Genomic DNA, 18,690 nt, shown 5'->3' with positions numbered 1-18,690 from the left:
GACTTTCTCAGTTTGTGTAAACCTACTTTGGGTTCAGAGTATTTATTTTTTCCCTTATTAATTTCACATGTGTAGTACAATTATGTGGTTTTGTTTTATTAATACAGTATATACTTTTTTTCTTGATTTACCCTGAAAGAATGGAAGTGAAATGTGACAACATGCCCCATAGGTGGAGTTCATTGTAATATGACCATATTACAGATTCAAATGTTTTCTGATCTAATCAGAAAAAAATATATACAAGACAAACTAAAATATTTTCTCAATAAAATACAAGTTTTTCATATAAAATAATTGCATTTTTTTAATAATTAAAAATAAACACATTTTTAAGTTTGACAACAAACACACCGCAAAACACAGTTATAGTTCAAAACATAATAATAATTCATAATTTCTGAACATTGACTCTCAGTCTTTATTCAAATTTTTCTCATGGTTTCTCAATAGAATTCATAAAAGTGTAGAATAGAATATCATATTTCTAATAGGGGCTCATTGTAACGCAGTGTGACAACATGCCCCGCCAGACACCTGCGGGTGTCTTCTGCTGGTTAGATCAGCATTAAAGAACTAAATAATATCAGATTTGTCTAATTATAAATAAACACCAAAAACAGATGAAAAATTTGCATAAGTAAGAAATTTACTTTTGCTATAGTTAAATAAATGTTCAGTGATATCCTCCATCACTGAACATTCGTATTCTTATTTCTTTTGATTATTTTAATTACTTCTATGTAAAGCACTTTGAATTACCATTGTGTATGAAATGTGCTATATAAATAAACTTGCCTTGCCTTGCCTTCCAAAGATTTCTACATTTTGGCACTACTTTTTCTCTATATAGCCTAGTGCTAGTAAATATTAGTGTCGTCATGCTGGCATGTGTGGAGGCATTTAAAACAAGTGTGTTACAACTAACCCTGTGTTAGTTTGTGCCATCATGAGTTGTGTGTGTCATGCATCTGTCCTGAGAGACTCTCATCTGTGTTTCAGGACTGAAGGAGAGCGTTAAAATGTCCCTGACAGACTCTGAGCTTCTAATTGGGATCATGGACGAGGCCCGGAGGCAGGTGGGCGTGGTTTATGAGCAGGACAGCCAATGACTGCCCTCCATTCATTTATTGATCTGAGGCCTGATTGGACGGAGCTACTCATGAAAAGATTACGTTTGAACATTTGTGTAATAAACAGTCATGTGTGTGTGTTGTAGTGGAGAAAAGTGTGCACAATAAACATGACACTAACTGTGGAATCTGTGGAATTTTTTCTTTAGTTCACCATGATAGTCAAACGAGTGATGCTGAAGGTGAATTTTAGTTTGTTATATCACAAATATAAAGCATGGACATATTTTTTTGTGTCTCTGGAATATAATTTGGGTCTGAATGGGTTAAGATATCACAGGCAACAGTGTATCATAAAAATCGTTGTATATTGTGAACTGGTTCATATTGTGAACTCATGAACTCATTTCACTTTTCTCATTTCACATGAACTGGTTCACATAAAACTAAAATATAGTGGGCAATAAACAGTACACGCTGCTCAATTCTGAAATAAAGAGTTTGTCACCATCTGCTGCCTGGTTCAGTAGTGACTGGAGAAACGAAGCTTTCGAAACTCTGAATCAATTGAACCAATTCATTCACAAAATGATTCACTGATTCGAAGCTCTGCAACGCCACACGCTCGTGACCCTGCTGGACAAGACAGTGTGAATGCTAGGAAAACTCAGCCAGAAGATGCATATAGACACCTTTTACAAACCAATTGCAAATGTTTTATTGACAGTGTGGTCTATTCAATACAATTAACTAATCATCTAATACCATTAAATATGAGGTGACTGCATAATATGTGTTATTTTGTTAAATTGTAGGGCTTGTTTTATGGTGAGCTTGGTTAATCACGCCAATAAGAGACTATTAACTAAAACTCTAAAACACAAATCATTTATAAAATGTAAAAAGATAATCGCCCCCTAGTGGCGAACCATAGACATTTCGAAACGTTTCGAAACAGTTATGACGTAACGCCCACGTGACTTTAGTAGTGTGACACGCGCTTCACTGATTCGAAACAAATGTTTAGCAAATCTTTCTAAGCTTCACGAAGCGTGTTTCGAAAGCGCCCATCTAACACACACACACACACACACACACACACAGAGAGAGAGAGAGAGAGGCCATCATGTCGATCAGGTGGGGAATCTGCAGCGCTGGGAAAATCAGTCATGACTTTACAGTGGCATTGAAGACTCTCTCGCCAGAACAACACCAGGTACAGACACACACCTGAGAAACTGCTCAATAACTTAATTCAGCTCAGTGTCAAAATACAGGATAAACACACACACACACACACACACACACACACACACTGCATGAAGGAAAAGTTAAAGACTGCAGTTAAAAACTGACACTGACATGCATTGAGTCTACTTGTTTAATGATGCATTCCACAGACTTCTGTATGATTTGCTGAGTAAACAAACCTCAAACCTCACATCTGAATCCGGGAACTTCCCTGTGCAGCGGAGAAACAGCGACACCGTCAACTGATACACTGTTGCATATAATATAATGTTTAATTATGCACAAGGAAAGATACAGTGTTGCATGTAATATAGCGTTTAATTATGCACAAACATAGATACATTCATTGTTGCATGTAAAATAGTGTTTAATTATGCACTACAAGAATAACCGTATATATACGTACTAATATTTAACAAAAATTGTAAATTAAAATCTAAAATAATGTACATAAAACATGAAATCTGGTATTATTTATTATAATTGTAAGAATTATTTTAAAATGTCATTTTATTGCTGAATACAGGTGGTGGCTGTTGGTGCACGTGACCTGACGCATGCGCAGGAGTTTGCGCAGAAGCACGGCATCCCACGCGCATACGGCAGCTATGGAGAGCTGGCCAAAGATCCGGAGATCGGTGAGACAATATACTGATCTCAGAACAGCATCTGTGCAAAACTACCATCAGAATCTGTTCTCCTTTCACATAGTCAAAATCATCTCAAGGTTGAAAATATCTAGCTTCCATTTTGTTAAAAAAAAATTATACTCACTATAGTACTGCAAAATGTATGTATTTATATTAAAAAAAAACATTATAAATGTAACCAGTTATTATCTTAACACACTTACATTTAAATAATTATCTTGGTATGATTACTTTAATCGTCCCTTTTAAGGGAAATTTGTTTTGGGCATTATATTTGAAGCTGTGTAACAAGATAAACACATCAGTAACAATCACACTGGCATGCCAAAAGAACAAAAGTAGTAGTATGGTAGGTTACTACTAGTAGTAGTAGTAGTAGTAGTAGTAGGGTAGGTTACTAGTAGTAGTAGTAGTAGTAGTATGGTATTATCAATATGGTAATAGTACTATTATGGTAGTAACAGTATAGTAATAGTATTAACAGTATGGTAGTAGAAGTATTGCATTAACAGTATGGTGGTGGTGGTAGTACTAAGAGTAGTGAGAGTGTAGAGATGATGTTCCTGATGTGTGTGAGAGTGTAGAAATGCTGATGTGTTCCAGATGTGTTGAGTGTGCAGAGATGATGTTCCAGATGTGTAGTGAGTGTAGAGATGATATTCCAGATGTGTAGTGAGTGTATAGATGCTGATGTGTTCCAAATGTGTAATGAGAGTGTAGAGATGATATTCCAGATGTGTTGTGAGAGTGTAGAGATGCTGATGTGTTCCAGATGTGTAGTGAGAGTGTAGAGATGATGTTTCAGATGTGTAGTGAGTGTATAGATGCTGATGTGTTCCAGATGTGTAGTGAGTGTAGAGATGATGTTCCAGATGTGTAGTGAGTGTAGAGATGCTGATGTGTTCCAGATGTGTAGTGAGAGTGTAGAGATGATGTTCCAGATGTGTAGTGAGTGTAGAGATGCTGATGTGTTCCAGATGTGTAGTGAGTGTAGAGATGCTGATGTGTTCCAGATGTGTTGAGAGTGTAGAGATGATGTTCCAGATGTGTAGTGAGTGTAGAGATGCTGATGTGTTCCAGATGTGTAGTGAGTGTAGAGATGCTGATGTGTTCCAGATGTGTTGAGAGTGTAGAGATGATGTTCCAGATGTGTAGTGAGTGTAGAGATGATGTTCCAGATGTGTAGTGAGTGTAGAGATGATGTTCCAGATGTGTAGTGAGTGTAGAGATGCTGATGTGTTCCAGATGTGTTGAGAGTGTAGAGATGATGTTCCAGATGTGTAGTGAGTGTAGAGATGCTGATGTGTTCCAGATGTGTTGAGAGTGTAGAGATGATGTTCCAGATGTGTAGTGAGTGTATAGATGCTGATGTGTTCCAGATGTGTTGAGAGTGTAGAGATGATGTTCCAGATGTGTAGTGAGTGTATAGATGCTGATGTGTTCCAGATGTGTAGTGAGTGTAGAGATGCTGATGTGTTCCAGATGTGTTGAGAGTGTAGAGATGATGTTCCAGATGTGTAGTTAGTGTATAGATGCTGATGTGTTCCAGATGTGTAGTTAGTGTAGAGATGCTGATGTGTTCCAGATGTGTAGTGAGTGTATAGACGCTGATGTGTTCCAGATGTGTAGTTAGTGTAGAGATGCTGATGTGTTCCAGATGTGTAGTGAGTGTATAGACGCTGATGTGTTCCAGATGTGTAGTGATAGTAGAGATGCTGATGTGTTCCAGATGTGTAGTGAGTGTATAGATGCTGATGTGTTCCAGATGTGTAGTTAGTGTAGAGATGCTGATGTGTTCCAGATGTGTAGTGAGTGTAGAGATGCTGATGTGTTCCAGATGTGTAGTGAGTGTATAGACGCTGATGTGTTCCAGATGTGTAGTTAGTGTAGAGATGCTGATGTGTTCCAGATGTGTAGTGAGTGTATAGATGCTGATGTGTTCCAGATGTGTAGTGATAGTAGAGATGCTGATGTGTTCCAGATGTGTAGTTAGTGTAGAGATGCTGATGTGTTCCAGATGTGTAGTGAGTGTAGAGATGCTGATGTGTTCCAGATGTGTAGTGAGTGTATAGACGCTGATGTGTTCCAGATGTGTAGTTAGTGTAGAGATGCTGATGTGTTCCAGATGTGTAGTGAGTGTATAGACGCTGATGTGTTCCAGATGTGTAGTTAGTGTAGAGATGCTGATGTGTTCCAGATGTGTAGTGAGTGTATAGATGCTGATGTGTTCCAGATGTGTAGTTAGTGTAGAGATGCTGATGTGTTCCAGATGTGTAGTGAGTGTATAGACGCTGATGTGTTCCAGATGTGTAGTTAGTGTAGAGATGCTGATGTGTTCCAGATGTGTAGTGAGTGTATAGATGCTGATGTGTTCCAGATGTGTAGTTAGTGTAGAGATGCTGATGTGTTCCAGATGTGTAGTGAGTGTATAGATGCTGATGTGTTCCAGATGTGTAGTTAGTGTAGAGATGCTGATGTGTTCCAGATGTGTAGTTAGTGTAGAGATGCTGATGTGTTCCAGATGTGTAGTGAGTGTATAGACGCTGATGTGTTCCAGATGTGTAGTTAGTGTAGAGATGCTGATGTGTTCCAGATGTGTAGTGAGTGTATAGATGCTGATGTGTTCCAGATGTGTAGTTAGTGTAGAGATGCTGATGTGTTCCAGATGTGTAGTGAGTGTAGAGATGCTGATGTGTTCCAGATGTGGTGTATGTGGGCACGATCCACCCTCATCATCTGTCGGTGGGCGTTCTCTTCATGAACTCTAAGAAGAACGTCCTGTGTGAGAAACCGCTGGCCATGAACCTGAGGGAAGTTCGGGAACTGATCGCCACAGCGAAGAAGAACAACGTCTTCCTCATGGAGGTGAGCAGAGGCTTTGTTCAAATTACACAGAGGTTTTTACAAAGAGGAAAAACATAATATGTATGAGAATATTTTTATGAAATTGAATACAGTGTGAAGACTCTACCCCTTTAATTGATCAGTATAACTAAATTTGTGGAGACTTGTGTATGACTTGTGTTGTGATTGATTTTACAGTCATAATATTATATGTACAGACCACAAATTATGTCAGATATTTGAATTGTATTAATAGTTATGTATTATTATTATTATTATTATTATTATTATTTTTATTTTAGGATATTATGTGTCCGTTATCCTAAAGTTTATTTACCTATTTTGTATTTATTTATTTATTACTATTATTATTATTGTTATATATTTTTAGCGTTATTTAGCATTATTGCAGAAAAAAAGAAATAACTTTGTAATTGTTTGAAGCTTTTTATTAATGATTTGGAAAAGTTTAAAAATAAATATATTTAAAAAAAAGTAATACAATGACTAAAGAGATTAAAATGCATTAACTTTATTAAACAAATGTATTTAATGTTACTATTTTTTATTTAAAATATGTAATATATAAATATGAATTCATTATTAGGTATAAATAATAAATGATGATGATAAAAATTAGTAATAAATACCATTTCAAATATTAATTAAAAAAACTAAATTAAATGTGTCCAAATGTACCAGGTATAAAATGTCATTGGAATATTTGCAGGTGTATAAATATAGTATATTATATAAATAAATATTACATACTGACACCCATAAAAGCTGACACACCTTAATAATAATTATTAATAATATTCATAAATAATTAAAATATGTATTTTATATGTTAATTATTGTACATGTTTTGTGTTTGCATTGCATACTGTACTGTACTGTAAACACAAAACGTACAATAATTCAAATATAATTATTTATTAATATTATTAATAATTAGTGTCAGTATGTAATATTTATTTATATATTATACTATATTTATACACCTGCAAATATTCCAGTGAAATTTTATACCTGGTTCACACTGATGAAAAATAAGACGAGCTCCAGGCATTTGGACACATATTCATTTAAGTTAGTTTTTAAAATTAATATTTAAATTGTTATTTATTACTAATTAATATTTTTTTATTATCATCATTTATTAGTTATAACTAATAAATTAATATTTATAGTAATCATTACTATTAATGATCCCCTGTGAATAACTGCTTGATGTGTTCTGCAGGCGGTCTGGACCCGCTTCTTCCCGGCCTCGGCTGAGATCCGCCGGCTGCTGTCCCGGGACGAGGTGGGCGAGGTGAAGCTGGTGCGAGCAGATTTCGGGTGGCCTCTCATGCATGTGTCCCGGGCCGTGGAGAAGGATCTGGGAGGAGGAGCGCTGATCGACATCGGCATCTACTGTCTGCAGTTTGTGCTCATGGTGTTCAACGGAGAGAAACCGGAGCGCGTACAAGCAACGGGATTCTGTCTGGACACTGGTACTGAACTCAAGATATTACAGGCCAAACTGATGATGATGATGATGATGATGATGATGATGATGATTATTGACACTTGGATCATATTTGATGCATGATAATAATAATAATAATAATAATTATTAAAAATTAAAAGTTTTGGATCTGTAATATTCTATAATGTTTTTAAAACAAGTCTCTTCTGCTCATCAAGGATGCATTTATTTGATTAAAAATACAAACAAAAAAACAGTAAAAATTTTGAAATATTATTCCAATGTAAAACCGCTGTTTTCTGTGTCAATATATAGTAGTGTAATTTATTCCTAATCAAAGCTGAATGTTCAGCATCATTACTCCAGTCTTCAGTGTCACATGATCCTTCAGAAATCACTCTAATATGAGGATTTGACGATCAAGAAACATTTATGATTATTATCAGTGTTGAAAACAGTTGTGTATGAATAGTTAGTTATATTTAATTTAGGATAGATGCACTTTTATGATGGATAGATGCACTTTTATGATGGATAGATGCACTTTTATCATGGATAGATGCACTTTTATGATGGATAGATGCACTTTTATCATGGATAGATGCACTTTTATGATGGATGGATAGATGCACTTTTATGATGGATAGATGCACTTTTATCATTGATAGATGCACTTTTATGATGGATAGATGCACTTTTATGATGGATAGATGCACTTTTATCATGGATAGATGCACTTTTATCATGGATAGATGCACTTTTATGATGGATAGATGCACTTTTATCATGGATAGATGCACTTTTATGATGGATGGATAGATGCACTTTTATGATGGATAGATGCACTTTTATCATTGATAGATGCACTTTTATGATGGATAGATGCACTTTTATGATGGATAGATGCACTTTTATCATGGATAGATGCACTTTTATCATGGATAGATGCACTTTTATGATGGATAGATGCACTTTTATGATGGATAGATGCACTTTTATCATGGATAGATGCACTTTTATGATGGACAGATGCACTTTTATGATGGATAGATGCACTTTTATCATGGATAGATGCACTTTTATCATGGATAGATGCACTTTTATGATGGATAGATGCACTTTTATCATGGATAGATGCACTTTTATGATGGATGGATAGATGCACTTTTATGATGGATAGATGCACTTTTATCATTGATAGATGCACTTTTATGATGGATAGATGCACTTTTATGATGGATAGATGCACTTTTATCATTGATAGATGCACTTTTATGATGGATAGATGCACTTTTATGATGGATAGATGCACTTTTATCATTGATAGATGCACTTTTATGATGGATGGATGCACTTTTATGATGGATAGATGCACTTTTATGATGGATAGATGCACTTTTATGATGGATAGATGCTCTTTTATGATGGATAGATGCACTTTTATCATTGATAGACGCACTTTTATGATGGATAGATGCACTTTTATGATGGATAGATGCTCTTTTATGATGGATAGATGCACTTTTATCATTGATAGATGCACTTTTATGATGGATAGATGCACTTTTATCATGGATAGATGCACTTTTATCATGGATAGATGCACTTTTATGATGGATAGATGCACTTTTATGATGGATAGATGCACTTTTATCATGGATAGATGCACTTTTATGATGGATGGATAGATGCACTTTTATGATGGATAGATGCACTTTTATCATTGATAGATGCACTTTTATGATGGATAGATGCACTTTTATGATGGATAGATGCACTTTTATCATTGATAGATGCACTTTTATGATGGATAGATGCACTTTTATGATGGATAGATGCACTTTTATGATGGATAGATGCACTTTTATGATGGATAGATGCACTTTTATCATTGATAGATGCACTTTTATGATGGATGGATGCACTTTTATGATGGATAGATGCACTTTTATGATGGATAGATGCACTTTTATGATGGATAGATGCTCTTTTATGATGGATAGATGCACTTTTATCATTGATAGACGCACTTTTATGATGGATAGATGCACTTTTATGATGGATAGATGCTCTTTTATGATGGATAGATGCACTTTTATGATGGAGAGATGCACTTTTATCATTGATAGATGCACTTCTATGATGGATAGATGCACTTTTATGATGGACAGATTTTTATCCACAGGTGTAGATGAAGCGATGATCATCACACTGATGTTCTCAGGACACAGAATGGCCGTCTGTACCTGCACGATCTCCACTGAGCTTCCGAACGAAGCCGTCATCGTCGGGACCAAAGGCACCATCAAGGTCTGTTCTCGTTCCTGCTCATGTAGAACTGCTCTCTACTGAGATCGTGTAAATATTTGATCATATATTACTGTAACTGCTGTCATATTCTGGCAAATGCAGCTTTTAAAGTCAAATTATTGTTGTACTGTTGAAACTAAATCACATACACCCAAACATCTCGTGATCGTGATTCAGATTATTTACATTTACATTCATTTGGCAGATACTTTTATTCAAAGTGACTGATTTAATCTGATGCAGTCTGCAGCGTGCATTACTTTGTAATAATAATACTTTTTTTCATTTGTATAGCACCTTTCATGCATAAAATGAATATCAATGTGCTTTATAGGTCATAAAAACAACATTTAAAGCATTGGAAAAAAAAAGTGTAAAAAAAAAAAAAATATATATATATATATATATATACACACACACACACACCTGTATTAACATAGTTGACAAGTATTAATACAATGACTAAAGAGACTTAAAATACATACAGTACATTTAATTAGCAAATAAAAACAGTAAGGTTCCATTTGTTAACATTAGTTAACTACGTTAACAAACATGAACTAACAATAAAAAACACTTTCAAAGCATTTATTAATGTTAATGTCAACATTTACTAATGCATTATTACAGTAAAAAGTTGTATCTGTTAATATTATTTAATGAACCTGAGCTGACATGAACTAACCATGAATAGTTCTACTTGTGCTTAAGAAAGATTAATAAATACTGAAACAAATGTATTGCTTATTGTTAATTAATGCAGTAACAACCATTAACTAACAGGACCTTATTGTAAAGTGTTGTGTAAAATTAATTTTTAAATTCACTTTAAAAAGATGTGTTTCCAAATGCTTGAAGCTTGTCTTGTTTATCATCATCAGTGTATTATTATATAAACCACACACAGATTTCTCCATTTCAAGTGAAGAATGCAGGATTCCCTGGGAATCAAACCCAATACCTTTGGTTTATCAGTGGAACTACAGGAATGATCCGTCTGGGAGTTTTCCACTTTCAGATCTGCATCTTCTGTTGTTTGTGTGTCTCAGATCCCGGCTCATATGTGGTGTCCGACGTCTCTGATGGTGAACGGTGTGGAGACTCAGTATCCGCTGCCTGAGCCCGCTCTACCGCTGAACTTCATCAACAGCACAGGCATGCGTTACGAGGCAGAGGAGGTCCGGCACTGCCTGATCAAAGGTCATCATGGCATGATAGGACTAATGTGAATGTGGATTGCTGGATTAAAGGGATAGTTCACACAAAAATTCAAATTAGCCCTTGATTTACTCAGCCTCAACTCATCCTAGGTGTATATGACTTTATTCTTTCAGACGAATACAATCAGAGTTATGTTAAAATATGGCCTGGCTCCCTTATGTCTTATGTCTGTTACATACATTTTTAAATATGAATATTTTTATTACACAAACTCATCGATATCGCTTCAGAAGGCGTTTATTAACCAGCTGGAGCCTGTGGATGCACTTCTATCATGGATAGATGCACTTTTATGATCGACAGATGCACTTTTATCATTGATAGATGCACTTTTATGATGGATAGATGCACTTTTATGATGGATAGATGCACTTTTATGATGGAGAGATGCACTTTTATGATGGATAGATGCACTTTTATCATGGATAGATGCACTTTTATGATGGATAGATGCACTTTTATCATTGATAGATGCACTTTTATGATGGATAGATGCTCTTTTATGATGGATAGATGCACTTTTATGATGGATAGATGCTCTTTTATGATGGATAGATGCACTTTTATCATTGATAGATGCACTTTTATGATGGATAGATGCACTTTTATGATGAATAGATGTACTTTTATGATGGATAGATGCACTTTTATGATGGATAAATGCACTTGTATCATGGATAAATGCACTTTTATAATAGACAGATGCACTTTTATGATAGACAGATGCACTTTTATGATGGACAGATGCACTTTTATGATGGATAGATGCACTTTTATGATGGATAGATGCACTTTTATGATGGAGAGATGCACTTTTATGATGGATAGATGCACTTTTATCATGGATAGATGCACTTTTATGATGGATAGATGCACTTTTATCATTGATAGATGCACTTTTATGATGGATAGATGCTCTTTTATGATGGATAGATGCACTTTTATGATGGATAGATGCACTTTTATCATTGATAGATGCACTTTTATGATGGACAGATGCACTTTTATGATAGACAGATGCACTTTTATGATGGATAGATGCACTTTTATGATGGATAAATGCACTTGTATAATAGACAGATGCACTTTTATGATAGACAGATGCACTTTTATGATGGATAAATGCACTTGTATCATGGATAAATGCACTTTTATAATAGACAGATGCACTTTTATGATAGACAGATGCACTTTTATGATAGACAGATGCACTTTTATGATGGACAGATGCACTTTTATGATGGATAGATGCACTTTTATGATGGATAGATGAACTTTTATGATGGACAGATGCACTTTTATGATGGATAGATGCACTTTTATGGACTTCAAAACAGAAACCGGCCATTCACTGCCATTATGAAGCTTGGAAGAGCCAGGACATATAATATAACTGATTGTATTCGTCTGAAAGAAGAATGTCATATACACCTAGAATGACTGGAGGGAGAGTAAATCATGGGCTAACTGTCATTTTTGGGTGAACTATCTGTTTAATGACCTTCAGCTCATAAAATCATGGACTCTGCTGATCATGTATTTCAGGTTTGAAGGAGAGTTCCCTCATGTCTCACGCAGACTCTGCTCTGCTGATGGAGATCATGGATGAAGCCAGGAGACAGGTGGGCGTGGTCTACAGCCAGGACAGCCAATGAGCTACCTCCGCCATCACTGCTCATTAAAATAGGTCAATAAAAGGTGTTGGGTGCTTTTTTTTTCATTGGTTCAACCAAAATAAACTCAAACATGTTTTACTGTTGATATGTGTGTGTTTCTGGTTGCACTTATCTGCATATGGTATATTAAGATGACTCAGTCAGATTTCTTGGTAACACTTTACTGTAAGGTTCATTAGTTAACTACATTAATTAGCATGAACTAAGAATGAACTGCACTTAAACAGCATTTATTGATCTTTGTTAATTTCAACATTTACTAATACTTCAGATATTGTTCACATTAATGCACTGTGTGAACTAACATGAACAATGAATGACTTTTTATTAACTAACGTTAACAAAGATTAATAAATACTGTAACAAATGTATAACTCATGGTTATTTCATGTTAGTTAATACATTAATGTACCTCATTGTTAAGTGTTACCGATTTCTCCACAATAAGCTAAAAACAGGCGACTTTCTCATGAGCAGAACTGTTTTATTTAGTATAGCACTTGTTTAATCAAACTATAAAGATAAATCATTCAAAGTGCATTTTCTCCAATAGAGTTGGAGTTCAGTTCATGTGGTAATACAGTTCAGTTATTTTTAAAGACGATTTTTTGTACTTTGTCACTAGATGTCATGATGACCTCTTTATTAGTGAACTTTGCGCTAACAAGGCTTTGTTTATATGGCTGGACAGACATTTTTTTGTTAAGTAAGCTTGAGCAGAAACACAAAGGCAGTATGCAACACAAGAGCAGTTCACTTGAGGATAAGAATTGAGTTTTGACCTCATTTTCTGTCTAAACCCTTCAGTAGATCACTACATTATTGAAAAGTGGGTTGCACTTCATTTTACAGTACGTTTGCTTAAGAAAGTACTGGGATATATAAGGTAACTGCATGGGTTAAGGTTAGGTTCAGAGTTAGTACCTAGTTATTGCAATAACCATAAGTATATATAGTATGTACATGAGGAACAGGACTGTAAAATAAAGTGCAACCGGTCTGAAAAATTGATTAACGAGAAAACATGCACCCAATTCTTTTTCTTTAGGAGTGGCCACATTGTATGTCTTACGTCTGTTACATAAAGTAGATTAATCTAAAGAATTGATCTTTAAAAGATAGACTGAAGTGTCAGACTAGTTTTGATAGTCTTATCGTGGCTGTTTATACAACTGGCCCCATAAATCACTGATATGAAATAATAAAACAGTAGTCCGGACAAGTGCTTGTCTCCTTTATTAATTCAGTCTTGAGTAATACAACACTTCAGATGATACTATAGTTTACTCTTACAGTTATAAGTACATCTTGCACCCTAGCGACACAAAGCGGGTGGATCTAAACACACAGACACCCTCTCACACGCACACACACACACACAGGAGCAGCAGAGAGAAAGGAAATGAACAGGAGAGATGGCTGGGAATGTGACCGTTGCTGCTCAATCAATACTCAATCTCTCGCTCATAATCGTCCTCTGACTCCACTCAAACACAACTGAAATGAGCTGGACATCCCAATGTCAACATTTCAAAAAATATATACTGTAGCACATTGGGTGCCTCATCCCACATAAACTGGTCTCATGGTCTAGTGCAACACAGAATGTAACATCATTAGGAGTGTGAACACAGACAGGGTGCAAATAAAGCGCACGGACAGGGACACTACAAAGAAAACGAACACAACTAGAGTTACGCGAGCCCTTCTCCACTCGGGAACCGTTATCAGGTTAGTTTCAGGTGTTTGTTCGCGCACGACCCGTCTCTGTGCTTCGCCAGGCATGCAGACAGACAAGCACACGGACAGCTCTGCTTTAATGAGAAACACAACGGTGGATAAACGTGAGATTATGGTTGGCACGTGTGCCACTGAGACTGGAAAGGAAAAAAAAATAAAGTGAGAACAACGTCTAAGTGATGATGATGATGGTCCACTGGCCTGTGTGGGAGGAGCCAGGCTTCTGTGATGACATCAGTCAGCGGTCTGAAAGCCTGCGGGGGAGGGTGGGGGGAAGTGATGTATGAACAGCAGAGGACTGTGTTACGGGCCTGTGGCGCTTACGGCACCGGGACGACACGCATGGTGTTGGTGTAACCGGATCCTGGGCGCCAGCCGGTCAGGACGATCACGACATCACCGGTCTTGAAGAATCCACGAGCCTTTCCTGAGAGAGAGCAGAGGGTTAGATGTGAACAACCGGGGTCACAGTTCAAAGGGTAATGGTAAAATATACGGGCTTTTTCTGACAAATTCCATGATTAATAATTCTTATTCTTTTAGCTTCATGCAAATAATTGTGCTTCCTTAGTAAACTATTGAATTTGTATTTCAAACAGCCAATAAAGTCTTTTTCAGTGTAAAATGTAACTAAAGGTCCTTGCAAAAAAACTAAAAAAAACACCACTTTAAATTGACTTGCATGAGAACAGTCTATGGCAATCAGTCTACAGAACATCTGCTGTATTTAAAGTGCAAAGATTCAGTGAAAAGGTTTTACTTGGGTTACTCTGATGCACAAAATATGTACCGTATTTTCCGGACTATAAGTCGCACTTTTTTTCATAGTTTGGCTGGTCCTGCGACTTATATTCAGGTGCGACTTATATATCAAAATTAATTCAGACTGAGATGAAGAAAATTCAATGGATTCAGTGATGTGGAATGAGATCGCGGGAGCTTGGTGAACTTGTTTACTGGTAACTTGCTTGTTGGACTCCCTGGCTTATGTTAATTTAGCCTATTCCGCCTCCCAGGTATATGTTCTTTATGCTATTGTGTAACTTAGCTGAATAACTGTTAATGTGTTGCGTTAACATACCGGACACCTACTCAGCCTTGTTCTGTGTGCTACTGTGTAGTTAAATAACTTGCCTTTCCAGATTAAATGTCTGTTCTTGGTCTTGGATTTTGTGAAATAAATTTCTAAATAAATGCGACTTATACTCCAGTGCGACTTATATATGTTTTTTTCCTCTTCATGACGCATTTTTTGACTGATGCGACTTATACTCCGGAGCGACTTATAGTCCGGAAAATACGGTAACGTTAGTTACTTGTCAAACAGTTACGGGTGTTTTTTGTTGGTTTTTGTATGCAATTCAAGGGATTTTCAATGCATGATTTCGGCTGGATATTCTAATAAAGGCCTTTCACGAATATACCCATTTATTGTAGTCTGAATGAAAACAAAATAAACAATGAAAAACGCACATGATGCACAAGAGCAGAGTTCTCTTGGCAGTGCTACTCTAACTGATCTACAAATACGGATTCATTGCTAAAACGTTATACACACAGTCAAAAAGTGTGTATTTGCTCGTTTACGCTCAATGATCCGTGGAAAAGAACTCAATGTGTCACTCACAGGCTGTGTAAGAGTGCGAAACCTGTGGGAATGAGTAAAAATATGCACAATCCCTACAACGAAATTCAGGCCCTGTAACAAACACTATTCAGCCGGAGCAAATGAGACGAGTGAGTGAGAGGAGGCGGGTGTGTGTCAGAGAGAGAGAAAGTGCAGCTGGTATCAGTGTATTGATATTGCGGAAAATGAGTACTGGAAACATTTCAGATAATTCAGTATCAATATGCACAACACTTTTTTTTTTTTAAATGCATGTGTTCGTAACGACTTGAGGGATCCTCATCTTTTAGTGTGATTTACTCCCTAACCATTTACAAGAGATTGATGACTAGTGTATTTTTTTCAGCCTTTAGTAACATCTGTTTCTTGTGCAATTGTGTCTTACCAAGATCCATAGCAAAATTGACCCTCAGGTCCACATCCTCGGCCCACACATCATTAGAGGGATTGTTGTAGAGCACGGGGAAGATGCCGCGGTACAGATGAGCCTGCCGGGCCGTCTGCTCGTTACGGGTCACGGCTATAATTGGGGCACGTGGGCGGTACCGGGAGATCAGATGAGCAGACCTGGAATAGGAGACAGGAGTGTGTGTTAATGAAAGTTGGGAAAGAATGAAAAAAATAAAAATAAATCCTGAGGATTCCAGCAAACACTTCTCACTAAAGATCAGATGGGCAAGGACAGCTATGATGATTTACCTACACTGCACACTAGCACATACAGAGCTGACCCAGACACATGCGACTCAATCAAATTAAGGTTAAACCCTACTCCATTCTGTTTGCTTTGCTCTTGCACAGTCCACACACACACACGTCTCATTCACAGCCATTCAGGGGAAAAGGGTCAGGGAATGAAGAATTTAAATCAATATAAAAAATAATAATAAAAGTTAGGGCTGTCAAAAGATTAATCGCATCCAAAATAAAAGTTTGTTTAAATAATATATGTGTGTGTACTGTGTAGAATTAAATTTGTATATATAAATACACACACATGCTTGTATATATTTAAGAAAAATGTGTCATTTATATATATAAAAAATTTTTTATTTATATATAATATAAATTATATTTAAATATATACAGTATATGTATGCAAATATTTCTTAAATATATACATGCATGTGTGTGTATTTATATATACAAAATAATTATACACAGTACACACACATATATTATGTAAACACAAACTTTTATTTTGGATGCGATTAATCTTTTGACAGCCCTAATAAAAATATATAAATAAATAGAAAAAAATTATACATACACACACATACATATTTACTAGTTTAATTTGTGAGCAGTACTTTTTTTTAAATAAATGTTTGTACTTTTATTCAGCAAAGACACATTAAACTGATCAAAAGCGGCAGTAAAGACATCTATAATTCAACAAAACTATTTCAAATAAATGTTCTTTTGAACTTGATGAAAATACACTTTCCAAACTTATATGGTTGTAATTTAAGAATGACTTGGAACACAGCCCTAAGTTTGGTCTAGATTTAATGAAGAAACTCAGCAGATTATTGCTGAAGTGAAAGCACTTCAAATGAAAGTTTGGAAAAGTTATGAAAGGTTAAATTTACTGTAAATCAAATGTACTGTACTAAATATTTATTATTTTACATAAAATAAAGAAAATACATTTGAAAAATATGTACAAGTAAAAAATAAATAAATAAATTTATATTTATATATATATATATATATATATATATATATATATATATATATATATATATATATATATAAAAAAGCCATTGTCTAACCAAGTTGTTTTTTTTACTTTTTATTTAGGTGCTGTACCAAAAATAGCCACCGGGTGTCACCCACATTCCATTGATTTTTTTTTTTTTTTTGCATTCAAATGTCTAAATATCACTTCTATCACAAAGTATGAAACCTTGAGATTCAGACCTTTCCGAAAGGGTTTGATTTAGAAATTTTGTAACATGAACACTTACCCTAGGGTAATTAGAGTACTGTTTCCATGGTAACGCAATGTCCAATTTCACAGGATGAATTTTGAGTTAGTAAGATTTCGAATGATACCTAATTTATGAAGATTACTAAAATATGTGATATGAAAAAAGGCTATTTTATTTTTTTTTTAAGAACGCCAATCATCCCGCTAGCAGGACGGTGATAGTTAATTAAACCGTTTTTTAATAAAAATTCCGTTCCTGAAAATCATAGCAATCAGCCGACTTCAGATAACCATAACTTTTGTTACTGACAAACAAAGAAAGAATCAAAAAACAGATTTGGAAAGGGCTTGAAACCATATATGAGAGAGGGGGGGGGGGGTGGGTCCACATGCACTATATTCCAGCCCTTTGGTCTCACCTGTTGGATGCTGAACTCTCCCCTCTTACCTGCCGGTCTTGGTGAGCACGATAAGGGCGCTGGCGCGGCACTTGAAGGAGGACTCAACAGCGCCAACAGCTACAGCATCTGAAGGATCACGTGTCATAAGAGTGGAGCGCCTCAGCTCCTCAAACAGCTGCCGGTGGAACGTGGCTGCCTCTGCCTCACGGGCAATCTGACAGCGCCACCCGGTGGAGGGAGGGGGAAGGGAGGGGTTATACACAACCATACCGTCAACCACTCAGACAGAGAGAAATACACCGAGACACACATGGACAAGAATGTTTATGCTAGTCCTGTACTGTTCCAAAGCTCTCGAACAGTCATTTAAACATTTATTATTTTCTCATTTAAATAATTATTATTATTTAAATAAATTAGCATGATTAACCCTCTGGTGCTCTTCGTTAGTCGGTCAAAAATGATCCATTTTATTTTTATTTCAATGAAA

The 18,690-nt window shown here is 35.9% G+C and overlaps 2 protein-coding genes across 7 annotated transcripts in view; one reads left to right on the top strand and one right to left on the bottom strand.

The window, feature by feature from the left end:
- Positions 1-12,575, top strand: part of LOC308694893 (uncharacterized protein) — a gene marked incomplete at its 5' end in the record, with an annotated part of 17,035 nt that extends 4,460 nt beyond the window's left edge. The window contains 8 exons of the mRNA XM_081372703.1: positions 1,003-1,104; positions 2,150-2,289; positions 2,851-2,962; positions 5,676-5,839; positions 7,065-7,317; positions 9,478-9,602; positions 10,652-10,802; positions 12,369-12,575. Coding sequence (XP_081228829.1) covers positions 1,003-1,104; positions 2,150-2,289; positions 2,851-2,962; positions 5,676-5,839; positions 7,065-7,317; positions 9,478-9,602; positions 10,652-10,802; positions 12,369-12,478 — 1,157 coding nt within the window. The 3' untranslated portion in view covers positions 12,479-12,575. The remainder of the gene's footprint in view (positions 1-1,002; positions 1,105-2,149; positions 2,290-2,850; positions 2,963-5,675; positions 5,840-7,064; positions 7,318-9,477; positions 9,603-10,651; positions 10,803-12,368) is intronic.
- Positions 12,576-13,719: 1,144 nt separating this feature from the next.
- Positions 13,720-18,690, bottom strand: part of pkma (pyruvate kinase M1/2a) — a 28,653-nt gene continuing 23,682 nt past the window's right edge. For 2 of the 6 annotated variants that reach the window (XM_081371791.1, XM_081371789.1), the window contains exons 9-11: positions 18,248-18,414; positions 16,252-16,433; positions 13,720-14,666 (exon numbers count right to left, since the gene is read on the bottom strand). In XM_081371791.1, coding sequence (XP_081227917.1) covers positions 14,560-14,666; positions 16,252-16,433; positions 18,248-18,414 — 456 coding nt within the window. In that variant the 3' untranslated portion in view covers positions 13,720-14,559. The remainder of the gene's footprint in view (positions 14,667-16,251; positions 16,434-18,247; positions 18,415-18,690) is intronic. The other 4 variants (XM_081371790.1, XM_081371788.1, XR_014030575.1 and 1 more) reach the window with 3 other exon arrangements.

The sequence above is a fragment of the Scardinius erythrophthalmus genome (genome assembly GCF_964197995.2).
Source record: "Scardinius erythrophthalmus genome assembly, chromosome: 8".
NCBI lineage: Eukaryota > Metazoa > Chordata > Actinopteri > Cypriniformes > Leuciscidae > Scardinius > Scardinius erythrophthalmus.
This window is presented reverse-complemented; position numbering and strand designations above follow the sequence as displayed.